Source organism: Indicator indicator, chromosome 14 (genome assembly GCF_027791375.1).
Source record: "Indicator indicator isolate 239-I01 chromosome 14, UM_Iind_1.1, whole genome shotgun sequence".
NCBI lineage: Eukaryota > Metazoa > Chordata > Aves > Piciformes > Indicatoridae > Indicator > Indicator indicator.
In genome coordinates, this window is record NC_072023.1 from 5,897,173 (window position 1) to 5,922,035 (window position 24,863).

General features: G+C 45.1%; 1 protein-coding gene across 1 annotated transcript in view; it reads right to left on the reverse strand.

The window, feature by feature from the left end:
• Positions 1-24,863, reverse strand: part of GRIN2B (glutamate ionotropic receptor NMDA type subunit 2B) — a 173,253-nt gene that overhangs the window by 23,096 nt on the left and 125,294 nt on the right. The window contains exons 4-8 of the mRNA XM_054386527.1: positions 7,860-8,068; positions 7,369-7,540; positions 6,533-6,686; positions 4,874-4,999; positions 2,070-2,299 (exon numbers count right to left, since the gene is read on the reverse strand). Coding sequence (XP_054242502.1) covers positions 2,070-2,299; positions 4,874-4,999; positions 6,533-6,686; positions 7,369-7,540; positions 7,860-8,068 — 891 coding nt within the window. The remainder of the gene's footprint in view (positions 1-2,069; positions 2,300-4,873; positions 5,000-6,532; positions 6,687-7,368; positions 7,541-7,859; positions 8,069-24,863) is intronic.

Genomic DNA, 24,863 nt, shown 5'->3' on the forward strand with positions numbered 1-24,863 from the left:
CACCTGCCCTGGATGTGGCTGTACCCTGCATCCTGTCCAAGCAGCTCATTGAAGGAGCATGTGAGCTGCAAGCAGCATGTGGAAGAGGGAAAAGACAAGATTCAGAAGAGTTAATTCCTCCCTAACAAGGGCATCTTGAAGCAGCCTGTCAAATGCCTGAATGGCTGTTCTCAAACTCTGCAAGACCTCATGCATGTTCTGAGAGTGGAAATCCTTGAGGCACATTAGCTCAGTAGATCAACCTCATTCACTCACATCTTTTGGATAGAGTTAGTCCCACCTGTCTTTATTCTCCAGAGGCAGCAGCTGGCCTTCAGCTTTAACCATTTGATTTTCATCTGGTTCCAGATGCCCTGGTAGATTGTAATTTTACCCAAGTGTTGTATTTGCACTAGCAGCTGTGTTTGAGGCACACTGCAATGATCCAAGTGTGTATTGTGCCGTTTCTCTTCTCCAAAAACAAAGCACATAACGCTTTAGGACAGCAAAAGCAAACAGGTATGTTGGCAAAGAAAAGTAGAAGAAAATGACCTCAATCCAATACACACAGGCAGCCCTATGGTGAAATCTACTAAAATAGGCCCAGAAACTTGTGTCCAAAGGCTCTGTGAAGCTCCAGGAGCTACTGCCTTCAATTGGTATTTCATGCACATATCTCTGCAGGTATGAAGAGTATCTTGAAAAAACGTGAGAATGAAAGCCTGGCTCTCTCTGTGAGACCAGGCACAGCCTGAAACAATAGATCACAGCTGTGAACTATCCCATTTAGCTCAGACAGTTGAAAACCTAATGGTGACAGACTAATGTTAACTCTGATAGGGCTGGCTGGTTGTGAACAAAGTCTTCCAGTCTGAGAGAGACCACAGTTTCTAAGGAGTCTCCACAACAACTTCTACCTAGCAGAAGAGCATCCTCCCCTCCACTCCCTCTTCAACACAGCACACTTCAAATGTGGAGACATAGTGAAACAAACTGAGGCTGAAATTAAAACAAATAACAGAGTATTTCTGTGTCCTTAATTCCAGGAACATTATAAACAACAAAAGGGGGAAACAAACCTCTTAAAAATTAGTCCACCACAGAATTTCCATGCTGCTGGAAAATCAGGGCAGTGCATACACAGTGGGTCTGGCCACAGTTTATTTATAGACTGTCATGGCTGACACAAAAGACAGTAACTATAACCAGTCCAGCAGCAGCAAACTGACCCTTGCAGTCCTCTTGTTGCTGCCATCCCTGATAGCAGTGTGTGGAACCTGTTGCTGCTTGGTTGCTCTGTAATGGAATGACTAATTAAGCAGCCCCAGTGATTGAGTACCAAATTCAGCATGGGCAATAGAGCCTCACGACACTCAACTCCTTGTGAGTAACCTCACTGCAAAAGACAACAGAGAGCACTGTGCAAAGCTTCAGACCCTCATGAACCTGCCAGTGCTCCCCTGCAGGCATGAGCAACCTCTTCAAAATCCTCAGTGCGCAGAGCCCAGCACAGGCAAATGCTCTGTGAGGACAGAATGCAGTGCATGTAAGCAAGGCAGTGAAACACACTCTGAATAGGAAACAATTTCTAGTGCTAAGCTTCCAAAAGCCTCAAAAAAACACTTTTCTTCGAATGCAAGCAATAGAAACTCATCAAAACAATGCTGATTTACCCCCATGGACAGAACTTATTCCCAGAACAAACTAACAGCTCATATTTGCTAGCCTAATGGCCAGCCTTCCTGCTCAGACAAATTATTTTATCCTGAAAAACCAGGTTACAGCCAGCATACACCTTCTCTCCAAAGCTCCATTAGTTGGTTTCTTTTCTGACAATCAAGGTGTGGTTTGGGATCATGCAAGCAAGCACTGCTCAGTTCTATCTCTAATTCATTCCTGGAGAGCTTAAAACATGTAAAAATATAACTGAATACCAACAAAGAGCAGTTGGTGCTATTTAAACTAGGCACTAAAGCTATGATGTGGCTGAAAAAAACCTGAAGACTTTCCCAGCAGCAAAGGTAAAGAAGAGGACAGAGCAACCTCTTTTGTGGCAAAGGCTGCTTTGGTGGTTTGAGTGGATCCATTACCTTTTTGTCGCTCAAGCCAGACACCTGGTCCACGTATTCCTCTTGGATCATGAAGGCAGCCAGGTTGGCAGTGTAGCTGGCCAGAAAGATGACAGCGAAGAAGGCCCACACCGACACCATGATCTTGCTAGTGGTACCCTTGGGATTCTGCACTGGCACAGAGTTGTTGAACACCAGCCCCCACAGCAACCAGATAGCTTTGCCAATGGTGAAAGAGGGACCTCCTGGCTCTAGAGTGATTAAGAAATATGATCCCACAATGAGCATCTTAGAGTAAATGGTCTGCATTTCTATGCACATATGCATCTTGACTTCAGAGTTAAGAGCAGTATCTATTCTCACACGTGAGATGAGTGTTCACAGCAGCACTCCCCTGTGCTCATGACACCATATCTCAGCAAAGTGCAGCCCTGGAAAATGATTTTTTAAAAACATCCTTGGGCTCCCATATTTATTGTCTCAAAGGTTTCTGCTGAAACTTTATGCAAGGGGATTTTTTTGTATCTCGTTTGAGTAACTGAAAGTCCACACATTTCATTTCTGTTCAAATGCTGTCACCAGAAATAGTTTGCTCAGAAAAATTCTGTCTTCTTTTTCAGTTATTTAACAGTGATGTAGTCTTTAAAACCCCCATTACACCTGTGCAAAACATGACCTTCATGTGTGCTCATGGGCCTTAAACTTGTGAAATCTTCCCTATCTCCCAGCAGTCTCATATCCTCAGCATAAGTTGGTTCCATTAGTGGGAATCCAAAGTAAAATTTGCTCAACCTGAGCAGAAGAGGAGTTGTCAGGGAGAGTGCAGATGCAATTACTTCAGACACTAAGAAGACCCTCTGAGAAAGAGAGGCCTCTGGCACAGTTCAAGGGTCTGTCCCTTTTCCAGTGGTGCTAACCCGGCTCTTCAGCCTTGGGGGTCAGCATCCCATGTTTTATCTCCTCCCTTGAGTAGGCTGACTGATGCCTAATGCTGCTGCCTGTGGTTAAGGTTGGCTCCAGTAGGGCAATAAAAGAGAAGGAAGTTCTGACACTCCTCTGGAACCCCCTGAGCAGTGAATAACAGATCATCTGAAAGCACCATGTTACTCTAAATACAACTGAAAAATGCAAGGGGCTTGTTTTGCACCATGGGAGCTACATACCAGGCCCAAAGCAGAATCATCACCTGGTAAAATTGGAACCTCTAGGTTCCAGGGAGACAAAGTTGCTATAAGGAACATGACACAGGTACAAGGCCTGTAAATCATCAGTGGGAACTGATAGGTGTAAGGAAATCCTGATAAGTTCCCTCCTGGAGCCATCCTCTCTGTATTGATCACCCCCTGTGCTTCACAGTTACTTTTTCAGCCACAAACCAAGGCAGCAATGGGAGCCTCTGATCCAGATCAGTGACCTGGAATTCTACTGAACTCTGCAACTTTGAGTACAGAAACAACAACCCATTGTTTAGGGGCTAAATCAAGGCATACCCACCTGAACCTGGAGAGGAAATACTGGTGTCCATAAAGAGGAAATGCCAGTGTGGGATGCAAGGGTATAATGTTGTAGACTAGTTCAAATGGAGTCAAAGTAACATTAGCCAGAGAGTTCAGTACCAAACAAGCATGGCAGTCTCTGCAGCAGATTTCTACATCTTCACATTACCTCTATCAGGGATAATATCTTCCTGATCATGCAGCACTCTTCATAATTGCTCAGAAATATTGATACTTGCAGCTGCAGTTTGACTAACTCAATAACTGCACAGCTGCACACCTGCACTGAGAATTGCTTCCAGTTCCATATCTGCATTAGTATCTCTCAAGAGACTCATGGGTTTAATGGTATTTACTTTTGTCTGCAGATCCATGTGGTTAGGATCATTTGCCATAAAGGCCCTCCACAGCTCCATGTTAAGAGAAAAGTTCTCCACTTCAGCATATATGTGGTTCTGCCTGCAATCTCAGTGACACCTTTTTTTTTTCACTCCTCTCTAATTTGATGATGTAAATTCACTCAAAGCACTAGACTGGGGAGCAAATGAGTGCATTTTCCCGTAACTGTCTCTCTCCCACTACTCTGAACAGACCAATGTACCTAGAGAGGTTTGAAGGGCTGATTCATCAGGAGGTAAAGATATGGAGATGACAGAAGGCTCAACTTGCTAATTGTCTTTGTGCCAATAAGGGAAAAAAGGCTGCCTCTTAGACTGTCTATACTCTCTAACTCACCAGGTTATCTTCTGAAGATTAAGAGCACAGAAATGGGTCACTCACTTGTTCTCATCTTTCCTGCTCTTGCAAAATAATCCATCACTCACTCACAGGGAAATGAGCTTCCTACTTTCTCAGTCAGGCTTAGTAAGCCAGAGAGCCAAGTAGGGGAGGGACAGGTCCAGGTGACAGATGTGGAGTCTGGAGGACATAGCACTATGCTGGGAGGCTGGCAGAGTGGCTTGCTCTCCAGGGAGATGGAGATTGACAGCACTGAGTCCTCTCATTGCCTCACAGACCACAGCACCATGAGCACTGCCAGCACCAGCTACTGGGACACATTTTTCCTCGATGAGAAACAAGATGGAGCTGGTTCATGCTTTAGAGATGAAAGGAAACACAGATCCATCTCCCAAACCAAGCAAATTATCCATTATACACATCTGCTCTCTTCAGAAACCTTTTTCCACTTCCATTCCTGCCTTCTTTAGTCTGAACAGGATGCTCAGAGCAGGCTAGATTTGGGTCATGTTCAAAGAAAAGGAAACATCCCAACAAAAAAGATGGGATTGGAAATGAGGGAGGATCATAGCAAGGAGGGACTCCCCTTACCTCTGCCATCAGCAAGGCACCGATTATAGCCCACAGGGCTGAAGTACTCAAAGACGAAGACGGCCACCGCAGAGATGATAAGCAGCATCACAAACATCATCACCCATACATCAGCACTGAAAGGCTCTGGAGAGGAAGAGAACAACCATGGTGAAAGATCTGATACACCACCTCACCCCCTCCTCACCTCCTTGGCTTTCCAGAGCACCCCAGAGTGACCCTGGGGCAAACGGGGCTGGCAACAGACCAAAGTTGCAACAAAGCTTTCAGCTTGAGTCTGGAAACCTTCTTGAACTGGGAGAAGTTCAATTTCTGTCTCTGCAATGACTGTTACATTTATGACACAGGGCTCCATCTGGAACTACATGCAGCCATTGTGGCATGCATTGATAAAATTAAATGCATTGATAAAAGACTGTTCCCAGGAAGTCCTCCAGCACCATCTGGAGAGAGTGGGAAAAATCAGGCAGAACTGGCAGAGTTTCAGACAAGCACCCAACTTCCAAGATGCTATCAAGCCAAAGAGCATTTCTAAATGTCTGAGGTTCAGCCATAATGATAGTAGCTTTTTCAGCTCTTCCATTTGTGTAGCAATGGGAACACTGGCTCATTCTAGAAATTTTAACATTCATATTCTGCAAGTGTTTGATCTCTGCCAGGTTTTCTTTTTCTCTAAGCCTGAACAGATAATGATGAGACTGAACCAGATTAAAGAAACACATATGTTTGCTCCAGACTATAGCAAATATTGCTACTTGCAGTTAAACAGCAATTTAAAATTTCAGAGTTAACTTTATTGTTGCTTTTGCATACCCCAGCAACACACCTGCACTTGACTAAAGGCAAAAACTCCTGAAGAGTGAGTAGTCATGGAAATTCTACTTGAAGAAGTTAGAAAAAAAATCTTTTACCCATATAAAGCTATTTCTGTTTGTGAATGTTCTCAGGATGCTGGCAGAGAGCAGACAGTAATTATATAACTCATATACTGTGTTTGCTGCATCATAAAGCATTTCATAAAGCCAAATAGTGGATACTAGGAAGACATGAATGTCTGGGGGAAATGTACTATCATCTCTGCATTCTCTAATCACCCCCACCCCCCCCCCTACTGAAGGACATTAGAAATCACTTTTTTGGAAGACACAGTGTCAGCACAGAAGTGATGGCTCAACTCTTCTTGAAAAGCTCTATTGGAGCTCAAAATTCTACCAGTGCCCCTGTCAAGAAAGAGCCAAGTCAATGCCTTCTTTGCAAATAATGTCTCTCAAAGTGCAACAATTTATTGCTAATTGTTGTCACTAAGTACTATGGCATACCAGCTATAAGGCTAGAATCAATTTTCTTCGCCTACACTCCTTGAACATGCTATTAGTCGGGTCACTGGGAAAGTATGTGCTGTAGAGTAGATGACAACACTGAGTGATCCCATTCTTTGCTGGGACTGGGCACAGGACTGCTGAAAAATGTCTTGGAGCTCCTAGGCAGTGCCTGTTTGCATTTGCCTGGATTTAGAACTAAAACATCACAGTTTATTTTTGTATACCCGTCCCACAGGTACTTCCAAAAAGGAACTTTCAGGCTAAGAATTACAAGCAACCTTCACCTATTTTTTTGATGAACACTGGGTGAAGCTTCAGTTTTAGATTAAAATGATACCTAAGAAGGCAGAAGGTGAGACAGTTCCATTGCTACGTGACACCATGACACTGATTCCCGTCTCGATGAAGGGCACAGAGAAATCCACCACTTCGGAACGCTCCTCATTAATGGTGAGGGACCCCACAGCCATATAGGCCCTTTTGGTGACAACCTGGTGGAAGGAAAAGAAAAAGTCACAAACAAATCCAAGGCACCTCTCAAGCACCACAGCCAAGCCCTTTCTCACTTTCTTGCTTTTCCACACAGTCCTTTTACTCCAGTAATCCCATTCCCTATATTTTTTCCATCATCTCTCCTTCCTAATCTTTCATCAGGACACTTTCCTCTTTCAGGAAATCCATAGGCATTAATCTTCCCCTCAAAGCTGGTATGTGTATAAAATATAAATCTGCAGAAGTCTTGGGATAAACACTTCATCCACTGAGAAGACATCTTATCTCATTTTTCTGTCCTTGCTTTCTCCTCCCTTTAACACTGCAAAGTCTTATTTCATTCTTTATGTGCCTTCTATATGCTTGAAGCATAATCTAGGCTGCAGCCTCTCTGGTGCATGGATATCACCCTCTTTCTGTGGCTGTGAAGGCCAAATTTGTGACACTACAGAGAACAATAATTAATTGTCAAATAGGAAAGGTAAGTCATGGTCAAAGTGTCACAGTGTCAGAGCAGATTAATTCACTCAGAGCCTAGAAAGAATCCAGACCAATCATTTCTATTGAGCCACCTCTGTCCCTGCCCTGGAAGGGGGACCAATAATGATAGGAGACCAGACCTGACCCATGTCACCCAGCCCAGGGATGAAGCCCTCCATGCCCTCCCCCTTTGCTGCTGACCTCTCCAATCATTCCATTCCATGTCCCATTGATCTTTTTCCCATGTTTGCCATTAGTCACCAAGTAGAGGTCATAGGTAAACTTGACAGACTTTGAGATTTTCTTGAGGATGTCAATGCAGAACCCCTTGCAACATTTCTTCATGTAATCTGGCTCCTCATCAGTTTTGTTCCTGAATCATCACAACAATAATGGGTTAAAAAAATGGGGAAAACTCTCTTAATTCCTTTCTGTTGTCAATATGCCCTCCCCTTCCCACAATATAATGTGTAGAATTTCATTCATGCTGTCTGTGCTGGAAGGTGAAGGCATACACTAGGATGATTTGCCCAAAGAGATTAGTCATGAATGGACACAGGCCAGGCTGGGCAAATGGAGGTGAGATTTCCTAAAAGGATTATCAGAGTGTGATGGTATAGACCCAAAAGATGCTCTGTGTTCTGCTGAAAAGGGAAAGCTCAACAGGAGGAGAAAAAGCCAGGGATGCATACTCAGTCACGATGCGTTTTTGGCAAGGGACAGTGTTCCTCATGCAGGTGCCGCTGAGGGGATCCACGTTCTCCACAATGACGAACGGAGCCTCTTCCAAGGTCACGATGCTCAGGTGATCGTCCTCGCGCTCCTCAGAGTCAGGGTACAGCTCAAAGCGGGGCCACACGTAATACTTCATCTGCAGCTTTTTTTCCTTCCATTTCCCCACCTGTGGAGATACAAAACACAAAAGATTCCCAGCTGCTCCGTCGCTCTGCGCCAAGCATACCTCCTGCAGGCCTGAGCAGGAGGACTGCACTGGAGTACCCAAGCTCATAGCTCACGTAAGTGCAGGATATTTCTGGAGAGAAAGCTCTGGCTGAGTGGATTCAAACCAGGGGGAAGTGGAGAACAAGAAATGTGTCTGGCTTGACTCATCTCTGTGATGGTCTCACCCTCTGGGACAGTGAGTGGTTGACCAGGGGGATACCATCACCATGGTCAAACAGGCACCATGTCTTTCAATTATCTCAGCCAAATAACAGGAACAGTCTCCTGAAATGTTGGCTTCAGCTGACCAGCCACAATAAAAATGGGATTTTGTTTTTTACCTACTGAAAAAGAGGAGAAATATAAGCAAATGCCAAAACAAATGTCATTTTGAAACAGAGAAATCGAAATACTTCACTTAAAAAGGTCAATATAGAACTTTTGTGTTTTTTCAAAATCCTGTCTTCGTTAGATTTCGGTGCAATTCATCAAACAGACTCAGTTTAGTCAGACTTAACTTTATCCAGGAATAACTCCTTTTCTGGAAAAAGATTGCCCATTCCTAGTCAGGACTGAGTTCTTCCAGGAGACATGCAACTAAAGAGGGAGATTGTCTGCATTTTCAGGAACATCTTCACAGGAGAAGATCATACAGAGGTGTTTGCTAACAGTAGTTGTTGCTATTCCCTACTAAGGCCTTACTGAAATACCTGCTCTGTCCTTTCATGATGACTTGGTTGTATCCCTTAGCTAGAAACAAGGCTCTGTGTTTCTGATGTTGGGAGTGTATGTGTGTGTGAAATTTTCAACCCACCACACACATGAATAATAAAATCAAAGAGCACATATGATTTTTTTTTTACCTTTTTTAACCTCTTTTTCTATAATGATATATTGCCATTTTAAATCTTTTCATTTTCCATTTCTTAATAAAAGAGAGGTTATCTCTTCAGCAATCAGAAAAGGGAGGTGAAACTCAGTTGCCTTGTACCTAGTGCCATGAGTAGGAATCGTTTTGAATCTACTCCAGTCCCTGAAGGGATGATACATGTAGCACACCCACTGCCCATGGCAGACCATTCCTTGCAAAAATTCCAGAAAAAGAGAAAAACTGAACATCATCTATGCTTTCAACTATCGAAGTCTTGCCTTTGTTCTCAATCCCCTCCCCGTAACAGTTGGCACTAATTAGCACCTTAGCTGGCAGCTGGAGCTGAGAGGGCAAGAAACTCAGTGGGCTTTAGAAGTAACTTTCCCTGCAGGATCCTCAAAGCAAGCCCTCCAGGCCAGGGCTGAGACACATTGACTTGACGGCAGAGGCAATGCGGGTGTGTGGGAAGCTTGCACGACTGTTCTTAGCAGTGTACCTGCTTGGTGGATGAACAGAAAAGCTTCATTCCACTGCAATTCAACACCCCTCCACCCCTCCCACCACCCTCAACTTTCAGTAATTTATTTATTTAAGTGACAGGACAGGAGAGAGAAGCACTTATTAGAGGCTCATTAGGTGTCAGTGGTTATTCTGTGAAACTCAAAGCCCAGCTGGGTTTTGGCATTCGAGAGCAGCTAGAAATCACATAAAACACTTGTCACCTTTGAAACAAACAAACAAACCTTTCATCTGGCCATGAAAGAAATATCCACTCTGGGAGGCTTGTGGAGGGAGAAGAAAGGCAGAAGAAATCACCCAGACAGCCACCTCCCCATCCATCCCTGCTGCATGAGCATAGCACCCCAGTGAGGGCAAGGCAGTGGGTTTTCCAAGAAGGAGGTGAAGTATCTGAGCAGCTGGTCTTACCCTCACAAGAGACTTTGAATCAAGCAGGGGGCACAAAAAAAAAAAACATGCCAAGGAGAGCTTCCCCTAACATTCCCTCCACCCATAGAGTCATACTGCTTGGATTAGCAAGGAGGGTACACAACCATTTTTCTTATTTTTCTCTTAGGTTTGTTTGGGTTTGAGGTTTTGTTTTTTGGGTGGGGTTTTTTTTGGGGGGGGGTGGGCAGGGGAGGTTGGGATTTTATTTCTTTGATTGGTTGTTGCTGTTTTCTGTTGTTACTTGAGTGGGCAGGGAGTTGTTTTAACTTTGAAATACACTTTGAGCAGCAGGTGAAAGATGGCAGACTGAGCCCCAGGCACTGGTGGCCTCTTTTGTCCACAAAAGACAGTGCTGTTTAAGGCAGCACCCAGGCTAGTATCAGAGGCTGGATGCAGAGAATGCATTTTGGAGGGAACTAAGAACATACACACACACCCGCTCACCCAGGGTCTACTCAGCCCTTGTTGACCAAGCAGCCTAATTTACCATCATGTGTGCTGGAGGTTTCTGCAGTGCAACCTCAGCCCCCCCAAGTAACTGAGCTCAAATTCCCAAAATCAGTTCAGTAAAGTCTCCAGATAGGCAAGACAACTGCACTCATGGGGCTCAGAAGGGACCAGTGATTAAGATGCTGCACAGAGCAACCCAGTCTTCAGCTCAGCAACATTAACTTATCATAGAAATAAGTGGTTGATGAAAGAGACATTTTGCAGAATCTCAGCAGCACTTAGATATCACAGTAATAGGCATGATATAAACCCCTGAGTGATAAATTAGATCAGATAGGCAAACTCAACTCGTAATTACCCAGAAGTTCTCTGGGACAGAAAGGGGAGTCCATAAGGCTGTGTGCCAGGCACATTTTACACTGTTGTACTACAGAGACAACATTATGAAATTAGGATAACAATGACACTCTTGCCATAGCCAACTGCATGCTGAAGCACCTAATCTGCACGTACAGTAATACATATCCTTTCGTTATTATCCCCATAATTCATTCTAGATTGTCAAAAAAGGGAGAAAAACAGGATGTAAGGGAATGTTCTGACCTAAGTTTTCAAATGAACTATGGCATATCTCAAAAACACACACAAACATTACATTTTGTTGCTAACCTGGAAAACCAGACATGCAATATACCTGCAGATGTACACACATGAGTAAGCAAGTCAGAAAAGCATTGCAAATTAAGAGGGGGAAGACTTCTTTACATGCTTGTGCATGCAAGGCTCAAATTTATATGCACAGAGTTACAGAAGAGGGCTTAAGGAACATGTGGGCAAGGACAGTAAGAAACACCACATGTGTAAGAGGGTGGACACAATACAAGAGAAAGAAACTACAAATGTGCATCCTATGCTAGGTAATCTGCCTTAGAGGGAAGGAGCAATTCACTGTGGGGACAGAGGTTACCCACAACAGAATTAAATGTCACAGATTTGTCCAGGTAATGATGCCTACTCTTAAAGAATATAACCTGCCAAACGGTGCAGAGCAGAGCAAAGCATTTCTAAAGTCTCTGGGTATTTGGTATTAACAGCTTGTGAACTGTTATTACTTAGGTTTTCCTCAGTGCTTGCCTCAGCAAAAAGAGGAGAAATAAACCATCCCAATCATCCTACATATTTGTCACCCTGCAGTTTGAAGAACCACTGGGCGCTCTCCAATCAGAGTCTAGTCATCCAGATTCCCACTGGGAGCCCTGGAGGGTCACATAATCAGCAAAAGCAAGGATGGCAGCAATATTTAAAAACTCCTTTCTAATCATATTCTCCACCCTCTGAGTATGTTCCAGCATGCCTGGGCAGGGGTCCCAAATCCCACCTTAACTTCCCCTTGCTCTGTCTGTACCACACCTGCACTTGTCAGGAAAGGAAAGTCCCTTTGGTCTGGTGATGAATGTAGAGGTGTCAAGGGAAGGGAACAGCTTCTACCTTAACTGTAAGATCAGTCATATATGCTGTTGGTTTGCTATCCCAAGCAGACTAAGGGTAAGGTTGCCTATGTGAGGGGAATGTAAGTGAGAGCCTTCCGAAAGCCTTCCAGCAGGCTGGCAAATTGCCTTAACCGCGGCACAATGCAGCCAGAATCAAAGCGTTCTGCAGTATGCTAATGTGCATCCTTAATGAAAGGTATCCTACTCAGGCCCTGAAACTCATTCTTAACAGAGCTTTGCTCTCCTCCCGAGGGAAGTTGAAGCTTGTAACAGCCATTTGTGGCAGATGTTTGTCCAACCTGTCCTTACGCTGACAGTACCCATGGTCTCCGTGGGCAGCCTATTCCAGTGCTTAGCTATCCTCCCCATTAAAAAGGGGGGTTTGCCTGATGTCTAACTTAAATCTTCTTGCTTCAGCTTATACCAGAAGAGTATATTTCCTTATCCTTCTGCATGTGTTACCAAGTCATAAGATATGTATAACACAGAGGAGAAGGTACTCTCACTCGGTGGATATCTCACATGCCACTTTGGCAAAAGCCACTGCCTGTTCCGATGACCAGCACCCAGTCTCACCGATTACAGGATCCTTACTCAGCTGGGTACAAGCTACTCCCATGAACTTTCAGAACTATTTCAGCCAGAGCAGAAGCCAATATCCGAGTTCCTCCTAGTATGCCAAGGCAGGACTTCAAAATACAAGAGCATCTGCAGAAACTACTCTAAATACTGTCAACACATGGAAAACCAAAACCTCCTAGAAGTTTGGCTTTCAGCAGAATATAATTCTGGATAAACCCAGACATGTTCAGATACATTTCTTAGGCAAAATGCTGAGAGGCATTGAAATCATATTTGGGGTGAAGTTTCAAAGGAAAGCCTGAACCTTCAGGTGCTTGTTTTTCAACAGGCTGCAGGAAAACAATGTCTGAGCAAAGTCTTTCATCATTTATGTTTCACTCAGGCTCCCATTTTCACTGTGCCTTGCACCATTCTCTCTTCATTTAAAATCTTCCCTCAATACCTGCCACTCCTGATCTAGAAGAAACACAAATGGAACAAAAAGGGTTTGGTTTTATTTAAAGAATAAAAATAAGACAATTTCAAAAGCCTTAAAGACTTGAACTGCTTTCTGCTTTTCCCCAAAAGTTCAGTGTTTGCTGTCTTATTACACGGGGAAGCACTAAGGCTAGAGCACAGGGCATGGATCAGAAGGCAGCAATTCCCTATTCCACCAAGAACCACTGGAATATGATCTGCCCAGTGATATGATATGATATGTTATGCATCCACTCTGCATTGTGTGAAATCGAGCTAATGGTATGTTTTCATCCTTGGGGTACACTGGGTAGATAAACACAGAAAAGATCATGAGGCTCACAAATAGCATGGGTATGAGGAGACACACACATTTCATCTAGAGAGATGAGGGAACATACACAAGCATGCACCTTTGGATGGTGCAAAGAGGAAAACTTGCTTTCATCTTTGCTGTCAGATGAACCGGGGAAAGCTTATGTAACTTTTACACCTGATTTTAATACATGACAAATTGAAAATCAAATATAGAAAAGGTAAAGGTAAGATGTTGCACAGCAGGCAGAAAATAGCAGTGATATTGGTAACACAGCTGATGGGAAAGTATACCTCAGCCCTCTGGGAAGCGGGGAGAGTTCAGGGAGAAATAAGAGTCTTGTCAGTACAATTCATACAGACCCTGAATGAGGACATGGGAAAAGCAGAACAACTAGGCAGGACTTGAAAAGGACAACTGCAGGAATAATAGAACCACCATAGAAATAGCAATTATAACTGGGACACGGCCAACAGAACCATGCACTGCTCAGGGTACATAAAATTAAAAGTAAACCTGGGAGATGCTATTGTAACCTTAATGCTGCACTAGCTAGTGAAGAAATAAATCATGCATAAATAACATAGAATCATTTGGGATTGAGATAGTTTTTGAAAGGCTTGTGCAAGATATTCCACCAGGACTGAACTAAAGAGATCTGCTGTAGCTCAACAGGCTTGGCTTTCAGTCTGGGAAGAGATGTCATTACAGTTATTAAAGAGAAATTATATCAGAAACTAAGTCATTATGAGAGATTTTAGCTTTGTAGAGGTAAGGTAGAGAACAAATGCAAATTTTAACAGCAGCACACTAATGTCTTTCTTCTCTGAATCTGATGGTTGACACATTTCTTCACCCGAAAATGACTCAACAGGCAATAGGTCGTGCTGTTCTACGCTCAGTTTGGGCAAAGCAGTGAGGAACCTTGCAGAAAAGCTAGTTATCAGAAATAACCTTGGATTGAGTGATTAGGGAAACAGAGAGCCTGCCTTAAAGGAGGAGATTAAAAAGCTTGTTTAACCTAGATAAATGAAAGCCAGGAGGGGATATGACTATTCTGTATAAATAAAGGGGGGCCAGATACATAAGGGAGGAAGAGAAGTTTCTTGGGGTTTTTTGGGGTTGTTTTTTTGTTTTGTTTTGTTTTGTTTTTTTCTGAGTAGAAGAACAATGTTGGTACAGGAACAACTGGTTGTGAGGAAACTTGCCTTGAAAATAAGGTAGATTTTAACCATCAGAGGTGGGAAGCTCTGGGACAGCTGCCTGAAAAGAGCTATGAAAACAATGAAAATGGAGTCAGGAAGAAGTGCAACTGATTCGTACAGGGTTATATGATGTTGCTGCCTGGAGCAGCAGGGATGGGACCAGATGAGCCTTTCCAGTCCAATGGCCTTAAGTAAACAGAAGCAAAAGGAGGAATTCCTCTGTGGAAAACCTTTCCTCCTTGAATTTTCAGCCCTCACACATCAAAACTCAGTCTTAATCATTTTATATGTCTCCCATCCAACTCAGAGACTTTTGTTACTTGTATCTCCACCTCCAAGGCTCATACTTCCCTCACTGAGCAGCAAAACATTCTCCAGTGAGATTCACCCAAGCTGCCTTAGTCATGACTTTCACTCTTACAGTGCTGGCATCACAGTCATTACCAAAGGTGTAATTCCTGCGATGCTACAGGTCTGTATCCTCACAAATGCTGGTGGAGAAGATCCAGCTCTGTGGTGCCACAGAGCAAAAATCTCCTGTTTACAGACAATTAAAGTGATTAATTAGCCACATCTTCCAAAGTAGACAAGCAATGGTTGTGAATGCTCCACATGCAAAATTAATTAACACAGAAACAACACTCCTTCTGAACCTCAAGTTCACCTTCCACAACCACCTGGGGAAGGCTGGTTTCTTCGTTGCACCTGCAGAAGCAGGAATTGCTTCTAATGGCCTTTCAATTAAACATGTAGGCTGAAGGAGGATGGTGGAGTTTTTTTTCCTTCTGTGTTTATCCAGCACCTAGCATATCCCTGAGAGAGGCTCAGCTTAGAATACAGACAGGGTGAAGCACTTGCTCCTGCTTTACAACTCAGTCTGGGAATAAAAGCTCTTTACAGAAGCACAGTCCCCCAGCTCACTGAGGTCTGGCATTTACACAGCCTTTGCCATTTTTGCTGAAACACTTCTTTCGTGATGCATTTATGTGCTTTTTGCAATTGCTGAGGTCCAGTCCCCTGCCATGATTAGCCTGAGAAGGTTAATGAGACATACTTTGAGCACTTCTGACTTCTACAAAGTCAGTGAACTATGGAGTTCCACTGGTATCACAGAAAGGTCTGAGCCATGAGAAAGAGAACACATTTATTTTGGTAAACCATTCCTCCAAAGCAGAAGGTACCAACAGAGCTTTACAGGCATAAAACCAGCCAGAATCACTTGATAGCTCTCTCTGGGAAATGATGTTGTTCTTGCTGGTAGTATGAACTTTGCACCCCAGGAAGTGGTTCAGCCTGACAAGACAAGCTCCTGCAGAAGCAGTAAGGTTTCCAGAGGTACATGTTCAAGATCCTCATTGCTAACCATGATTTATGGAAATGTGTACTGCAATCAGCACAGCCATAATTAGGAGACATAAGGGAAGAGGTTAGAGGAAGCAGTTCACAGTAGTGTGGGCTATGGTCTGAGTAGGCTGGAGGATGTAACTCAGCAAAGTCATAGCTTCTAGGAGGGGCAAATCAAGTGCTGAGATTTGGAAGGAAGAATTACGTGGGGGGGGGGGGGAATATATATATATATATTTTAACAAACACTGCAGACTGACTGTACCATCCAGCATAACCCACCTCAGCTAACGGGCAGTGACAGCACCTGACTCAAGCTCTAACTTCAATAACGTTGTATCCTTAAAGTCAGCATGCCCTTCTGAAATGACTGAGCGAGGAGAGAGGCTCTTGATACAGTATCCTGAACTCCAGCAACATCAGTCTATTCCGTTTCAAGTCTGGGAAATAGAATCTAAAGCCAGGGACCTTATACTGCCCTCATCTAAGGTGAAAGAAGGTTTCACCTTGAGCATCTCTACTGCTCTCCTCTACAGAACCCTCAGAAAGGGAAAAATGTAGCAGGGACACTGATAAGATTGCAAGTTTTGTGTCACAGGGGGTTCAGGAGTCACAAAGGTTTAAAGAGAAATATATTTTAATCTGCATGTATAGGTAGCTAAATGCCTTAGGAAAGCATTTTGCTGTCCCTAGGAGTGCAGCCGCATTGTGCAGGTGCATGCCTGCATCCAGTACGTGTCCACGCATGTAATGCCCAATCTACTGATTTTTTCCCCTTGGCTCTCCCTGTTGAGTGCTGGGCTTGGGTTTGCATTTTGCTGAGCTTTCATTTCTTTCAGTCAGATTTTTTTTTTTTTTTCCTTCCTTCCCCTCAAACATGTTACACAGAGGGAGGGCTGGGCTTGCCGATTCACACTGCAGTCTGGAAGGTGGTTTAGAGGTTTGGCGGGTGAGTGGATCCTGTACAAAGGCATGCAGAAACCCAGCCTGTGCTTCCCTGTGCAGGGACATTTACTCTTTACGCAGAGCAAACATCTCTCCCAGCATCTCTTGGGACCCTAGGCTGAAGGAATGCATAAAAACGCAAATCCAGAAGAAAGCAGAAAACATTTCCTTGTGCCGAGAAAAGCTAAATGTTGAAGCTGGCTTCAGCGGGGTTAGGAGAGGAGGCAGCATGAAGAGGGAGGGGGCGGGTTGCCTAAACCTCGCTCTTTTCCTGAGCTGTGCGAGCAAGACCTACAGCACTACTTATGAAATTCATCTCTGAAAGTATCAGCAAGATCCTTTAACTTTCACCACAGGGTGTCACAGCAGGTGAAACAGAGCCCCGTTCCAAATACACCAGCCAGCTCCCCTGCCCTCAGCACGGGAGCCCTGCGCTGTCCCCACGCAGGCATGTGAGGCACCGGCAGGCAGGGCTGCACGCACGCCCCGCAGCAGAGAACTGCAAGGCGCTCAGCAGTTCCCTCGCTGGTGAGAAGGGGAAGAACACGCCTCCTCCGGAGGAATTACTGCCCGTTTGGAGCCAGATTCCAGAGAAGGGCAGTTACAGAGCTGCGTGCTTCTGTTTCTTTCCTTTCCCACCACTGAGAGCTCCGGGCAAATGCTGTCCCTATCCACTGCATACCCTTTGTCCAGATCCTGGCCCTGGATTCACACAGCCAGCCCCAGCACCTCCACACCTTCAGGGTGCAAACCTGCATGCCACACCCCTCACAACTGGCACATGGCAGGGGGCCTCATGTGCTGCACCAGAGCTTCCCAAGGGGTAGCCAAGCAAGCCACTGCTCCAAGTTGTCACCAGATCTCCAAACTGAGTAGGAACACCAGCTCTGCTCTGCACCCTGGTTCTCTGCCAGGTCTCTTCACTCACCTTTGCAAAGAGGCCGGATGGGAAACAAAGCTATGGGACTGGGGCAATCAGGGACACCCTTTCTCCTTCCGCTCTCCCCCATGTGTGTTTAAGGTTGCTACCTGGCATCCTTGCATCTTTTCTCTTCCACATTCTCCCTTGTTTGTCTCTACAGAGAAGCCATGGAGATAACCACATGCCCTGACTCAGTTTCTTCCTCCTCCTACTTTCTTTTATTCACTCAGGGTGCTCCCAAATAAACACAGGGGACAGGATAGGGATGGGGGCAAGCAGAGGCAGCAGATGGCCCCCACCTCACTTGCATGAGCAGAAGGGGTTGGTGGTCCCTCATGCTCTGGCTCCCACCCCCATTACTGGTGTGCACCCATGTATATAGTCCCCATTGCACCGACCTGTCTCCTCACTGCTGCTTCCATCATGGTTTCAGTCTGTTGCCCTGCTGCCCCCATGCCAGGACTTGTTGCAAGAGTGAGAACAGTGCAACTGCTGGAGAAACCCACAGGCTTGGGAGAGTAACTCATGGAGTGATTTTGCTTCTGTCTCAGCTTAGAGCTAGGTTTGTCCCCATCTCAACAGTGCCCAAAAGATAGTGTCACCTTTGTACTGAAATGAAGTGCTGGCTCAAACCACAGCAGTGTCAGCGCTGCACATCTCCACCAGCAGTAAGTGTTTAGCTAGAGTACCTCTGTCCCTGCTGCTGCAGACCAACCCCTCACACAGGAGAAGTCGACTGCCAGGCCAGCTCTGGACAACCAGAAGCTGGTGTGGGCTGTACTTCCCAGCTGGAGCCTCCTGTCTTAGGACATCATGCTTCAGCCTCTCTGGTGGCTGCAGACTACAGAAAGAGCCCAGGAGCTACAGGACCCCACCTGACCCACTGCTCCAGCCAAGTGCTGGGCTTTGCTTGGAACCCACAGTGCTCTGTCGTGTTTGGGCAGAGCATAAGACAAGACTTGCCAGCTCAACCTACACCCTACAGAGAAGACCTGACCCTTGGATGGAGCCCACCAGTGGGAGCGCTGGTTCACTGCACACATGTGCATTACTGCCATGCTGCTTGGAGCCAGCAAGCATTCTCTGAACAGCAGGGAGCAGCTCTGTCCAAGATTTTGCTTCTTTCCCATCCCATACACAGGTGCAAACAGACACACACACAGAGATACCCCCAGCAGCAGTTATCCTAAACTGATCCAGGCTTGGAGTCCAGGCAGAACTGCCAAGGGCCCAGCTGAGGCCATCTGGGCTGCAAGTCATCTCTGTGCAAAAGGAGTACAATCAGAACTGAGCATGGATAGCAAGAGAGGTAACCTTGAAAGCAGCTCTTTGGGAAAGAGAGAGGACACTTTGTGTTTGCCAACCCAGGCTAGCAAAGAAGGGTTAAGCCAAGGACTGCTTTCTTGGGAGCATGGCTTTAGAGAGATAAAATCCTCCCCTTCTCTCAGTCCTGATGCACCTCAGGCACACCTATTTTTCAAAGATTTTTCTATCATTTTATGCCTAAACATGTCAACACAAAGCAGATCTTGTGCCATTCCCTTTCTGCAGCCTAAAAGTAGGAGACCAAGCATGACAGAGGCAGTCCTGGAGACACAAGATGAAGTTAAGGCTCTCAGCAGGCTGTAAAAGGTCTTTTGTAGCATATATAAATCCACACATGGAATGACTTCTTGCAGTCTGGAATTAGCTGGATGGCTTCATATGTGCATTTAAAGGTGTGTGTACTGTGTAGCTACCTCAGTTATAAGAGGAATAAGTATTAAGCCTGTAATTAGGTTCTCTGACACTTTCCACTACAAGAGTCTTTAGACATGTTCCCCAAGAAAAACCAAGGCCTACAGGTTTTGCAACAAGCATTTAAAAATCAGCAGGATAAAAACCCTGAGGCTAAGGACATGATTTTGACTTTGGCCCATCAAATTTCATTCACTCTTAACTGCATTATAAACTGTTAAATAATCATAATTTCTTTTCTGTCACTTTCTTGCAGAAATCCTGGCAGACAGCCCAAACAGCATCTGAGCATAAATGTTTTATGAGCTAAGACCATCAGCCCAGTAAATCAGTGGGGACATCCCCACCAGTACTACAGTCAGTACAAGGAATACCTCAGGTTTGACAGAGCAAGAAGGTAGCAAAAGCTCGATCAGGCTGCCCACAGAACATGGACAAACCATACAGGCTCTCCTCTGTCTTTTAAACACACCCCACTGCAGAAAGATCACTTGCACTCCACCATTTAGGACACAGAAGAAAGGCAAACCACTCTGAGCTGTCGTGACTGGCTGGGGAACAAGTACAGGTTAGTCACTGGGCTGAAGGTTCAGCATGAATGAGAATGAACAATGTATTTGTACAGAAAAGATTTGGGGGTTTCCTCTTTAAAACAACACACACACAAAAAACCCAACCCATAAAGCAAACTACACTAGAAGAACTTTATTTAGGCTGAAATATTAGGAAATGGCAGATTTATGGTTTCCTTTTCAGCCTTTGTTCCAACCCACTTGCGTATGAACCTTTTGCTTCAAGTTTCAATTAATGAGTGCATGCAACTCTCTCCAAGGGGTCCCTGCCTCAATCCTTGAGCTACAAAGAAACTTGAAGGAGCAGAATTAAGGTGGCCCAGGAAACAAGACTTGCATTTCCTAGCTAGACTTCACAAGCCATAACTGAAATCATTGTTCTTTTTATATTCTGCATGTAATTGCTTATACAGCTTGAATGTGCACAAGCTCTTACAAAACCAAGAAATGGGCCAAGAAAGTATCAGGGAAGATGGAGAAAGAGCTATCTGTGAATCACCACCAATTGGCAGAGGAGAGAGGAATTAAAAAAGTGGTGATAGACAGCAGACCAATCAACCAATGCAGAGATTATAGAATTCCAAAAGGTGTGATGACCTTGCCAAGGGGATGAGTGAGGCAAAGAAAGCAAAAGCCAGTTTGGAAGGGAACATTGGAAAGAGGTGGAAGAGGGTGAAGCTGGCAGGTCCTTTATGGTCCCAGTGCCCAGAAGGTGAAAGGAAAAGAAGGCACTCATCAGACAGATTATGCTGCAGACAGGTTTCTCACAAGCATATTGCAGCAATATGCTTGTAGCAGGCTAAGGGAGAGAGAGGGCTGGTCTGTACAGGAGGTAAGGGCAGGGCCAAGCTGGCCTGGTCTGTCTAATCTTAGAGCAGAACCACAAGGGTGGAGGTAAGTAGCATGGATTCACCAAGCCAGTCAGAGTCCAGAAGCTGTCCAGCCACATTAGCCTAGAAGGGCTAAACTGAGAGCTGAGGCAATTTGCCAGGCTTGCACAGCTGCCTTGCACCATGCTGTGCTGCTGCATCCCTGTGGGTCTGCTCTGCACAGCATGGCTTTACCATCACAAGCCTGCAGCAGCACAGGCAATGCACAGCCAGGTTTCACAAGGCAAACTTGCCCTAAGGATTGCAGCAGCTGTTTAGAGCACAGATGCTTTCTCCTCAAATGCCCAGGAGTGAAGGGACCCTAGTGCTGGCTGTAATCTTGTCCCATGCTTACTCTGTGACCTTAAGCAAATCACTGGAGCTTTCTGAAGCTCAGTTTTCTCTCTAGAAAAGGCTCTTCATAATCCATCCTATGTTGCAAGGGGGATAAACGTGGACCCAACAGGTGGGAACAATGGCAGTAGTACAGTAAGGAGATGCCTCAATTCACAGAACCACAGAATGGCAGAGGGTGGAAGGGACCTCTGGAGATCGAGTCCAAGGTCATACAGGAACACATCCAGGCAGGTTTTGAATGTCTCCAGGGATGGAGACTCCACCACCTCTCTGGGCAGCCTGTTCCAGTGCTCTGTCACTCTTAAATTAAAGAAGTTCCTCCTCATGTTTAGATGGAACTTCTTATGTTTGAGTTTGTGCCCATTACCCCTTGTCCTGTCACTGAATGCCACTGAAAAAAGATTTGCCCCATCCTCCTGACATCCATCCTTTAAGTATTTATAAGCATTTATGACACCCCCCTTCAGTCTTCTCTTTTTCAGATTAAAAAGATCCAGTTCTTTCAGTCTTTCCTCATAAGAGAGGTGTTCTAGTCCCTTTATCATCTTTGTATCCCTTTTCTGTACCTTCTCCAACAAGTCTGTCCTTCTTCAACCAGAGATCCCAGAACTGGACACAATACTCCAGCTGTGGCCTCACCAGGGAGAGTAGAGGGAGAGAAGAACTTCCCTCGACTTGCTTGCCACACTCTTTTTGATGAGATTCATCCAGTTCATTCACCCCAGACAAAAATTGTGTGGCTGAGGGCTGCACCTACAACACCCTCACACCCCACACCAGAGGAAGGAGGTTTGCTGCAGAAGGGTGGTGGTGCCTGCAGAGTGGCCGTGCACGCAGGCAGGCAGCAGTGGAAGCTGTGCTGATTGATGAGAGAGCAGCAGCGCAGCCGCTCAGGCATGTGGACCGACAGCTGCAAAAGGAACAGTGGGATTTTACATGGTACTCGCTAAGGACTAACTTGGAATCAGGAGATTAACTAAAGCTCAAGAGCACATTCTTGGGTCCTCTCCAGCTGCTCTGGAAGCTGAAGTGGCACAAGTGACCAGGCAGCTGTCTTTCCTGGCTCTCTGAAGACACCTGTCCTGGAAGAGAGAACACGATGCTGCTTGAGCTGGCACACTGGTACTCAGCCCTGCTCTGTCTGACCTCCGGGAAGCAGACACATCTTACCTCCCATGCTCAACACAAAGCTCAAGGCCCCAGCTCTCCCTTGTGGCTCTGAAGCAGCTTCTCTGCCACCACAGGACCCCATGCAGTAGGTCTTGGAGGAACTCTCCTCCAAGGTGCTGTCTTGCACAAGAAAATGGAGGAAGCCTCCGAGAACTGGGCAAGAGAGACAGCCTTGGGAGAAGAACCTGCTGGTCAGCAGTCCTCAGTGACAAGACAGACGCTGTGATGGGGTGGCCTGCCAGGTGCAGAGCAGCTCCCATGGGCAGCCTGAGGCACACACAAAAGTAAATTTGCCTCACTGCCAAATTTAGCCCTGCCTAATTTTCTGCTGTGCCAAGAATATCCAGTAAGCCAGGCCTTACCCTTCTTGTGACAGAAAAGATCGTGCTTATGACTAAACATTTATCCTTTCCAGTCTGCTGATTATTTCACCAGGCAACCTTAACGTTCCATTACTATCAGTCTTTGTGGAGCTAAATATATACACTAAGCACATAGACAAATACATATAAATACATCTCTATCTAGCAGAGAATCCAATTAAGTGAATATGCTACGCCTTAGCAATTAATGAATTCAACAAGCTGAGCTGCTTCTTGCATATGATTAAAGTTCAAGCAATCTCAATCATAGCAGCCAAAAGATTCCAGATTTTCCTACAAGCTATCTACAAAGAGATTGGTAACATTTAAATCAATGGGCAAATTCAAGTGTGTTTGCAAATCTCTGGAAATTCATCTTTGCAGTGACATACAGCCTGTCCTTAAATTCATGGCAGCCTCTCAAACCATTCCTGCCTTCTTACATATCTTTCTGCAGCATTTTCTGGACAGTAGGTCTGAAAAAATGCTGGTGTCCTACAGGTCAAAACAAAGTAAGTTCCATGAATTAACAGAGTTGGGTCTCTAATTACTTAACTGGTGCAAATCTTTCCTTTCTCTTCCTGCTCAGTTGTCAGTTGTTTGCTTGTGCTGCTATGTCTGCAAGTGTGTGTTTGTGTGCACGTGTGTGTGTGTTCTTCTGCATCTCAATCTTTTTTTTTTTTGTGCACTTCCTACCTCTCAGCAATTGATAATATTGAGCCCTCTAGGGATTGCTCATTCCTTCTCTCACAATACCCCTGCTCTGCATTCATAAGACATTCCCATGGGGCAAGTTATACATAAATAAATATTTAAGTAGCCACTAAAGCACAGAAGGTGCCGAAAAGCACACAAGGGACTTGGCTCCAATATTCAGGGCACAGAGGGGAAAGAACAGAGGCATGGCTTAGAGAGCTGGGAGAAGGCAAATGATGAGAGTTTGAACTGGAAACACAATCACCCTTTCATCTTCCCTGACCCAGCTGGCATACCAGATTGGTTTTTACCCTGAGACCAGAGCTGATATAATACAAGTCCGTGTTACTACAGCTGCACAAATCCAAAAACCAAGAATGTGCCTTATAAGGAGGCTAGTAGAGGAAAAAGCCTTTAATTGAGACACCAAAGACACAACTAACTAACTGCACTTCTAATGCTGAGCATTTTTTATTTTAGCTGCTCCACTGTTCTCCTAGCTTGATGTCACACTCCAGAAAGAGGCCTCAAGAAGCAGGCTGGAGGCTCCTTTCTTGGGACCATTTGGGTCTGCCACACAGAGGTCAGGCCTGAGCCCCAGTCCTGGTTGCTCCTTTGCCCTCTGAACTGGGTATCAGGAGGGACAGCAGTCCACTCTCCAAAACCCTGCAGGCACTCACTCACCCTCATCCATGCTACATGGCTCGGCAGAGGCTGTTGTCCTATCAAGAGCTCCTTCCAAGCTTACCAGCTTGTGGGTCCTGTACCCACGCAGAATTATTTGTGTCTATGCCCACAGCACTACAGATTTCAAAAGTCTCTATAAGATATCAGAAAACAAAGTTTGGATAGTTTCTAGGCTACCTGAGAAACACTGTCTTGAAGGTGGGTATTATAGGGATTAGGGTATAAAACTGGTCACTTATGCCACTCATTTAAGATGGTTGTTTGGAGGAGTAATAGCCATATAAAATATGCCATACATCAGGAAGACACACTCTATTTGTATGCTTCCCAACATATCCAGAAGAGGTAAAAAGCCCTCAGAAAATCCAATCAAGAGCCAGTTTCTTGCAAAGCTGTGAGAGCACACTCTGGCATACATCTAGAACCTACAGCAGGCACTAGCAGACTTGAAGGACCACATATGTGGTCAGAGTAGGACATTGTTGTGCACTGGAATGCAGATGTCAGAAGGTGATGCTTCAGACAGATTTGGAGATCTTTCCTTCAGGAATATGTCCCAGAGAGCTGAAAAGGTCAAGGAAGGCCCCCACTCAGGTTCACTAGCTTTATTTTGTCCTCTAGGTACAAAGATGCTGGCTGCTCTTTGAGTTGTGGCAGGAGGAAAGCTGTCAATGAGAGTTTTGGGTCCAAAGTGAATGCAACCAGCCAAAGCCAATTCTTCCCTCTGTTTCAGCAATTTCTGCAGGTTTTCTTCTGCCTCAGCAGGGTGTTTTTG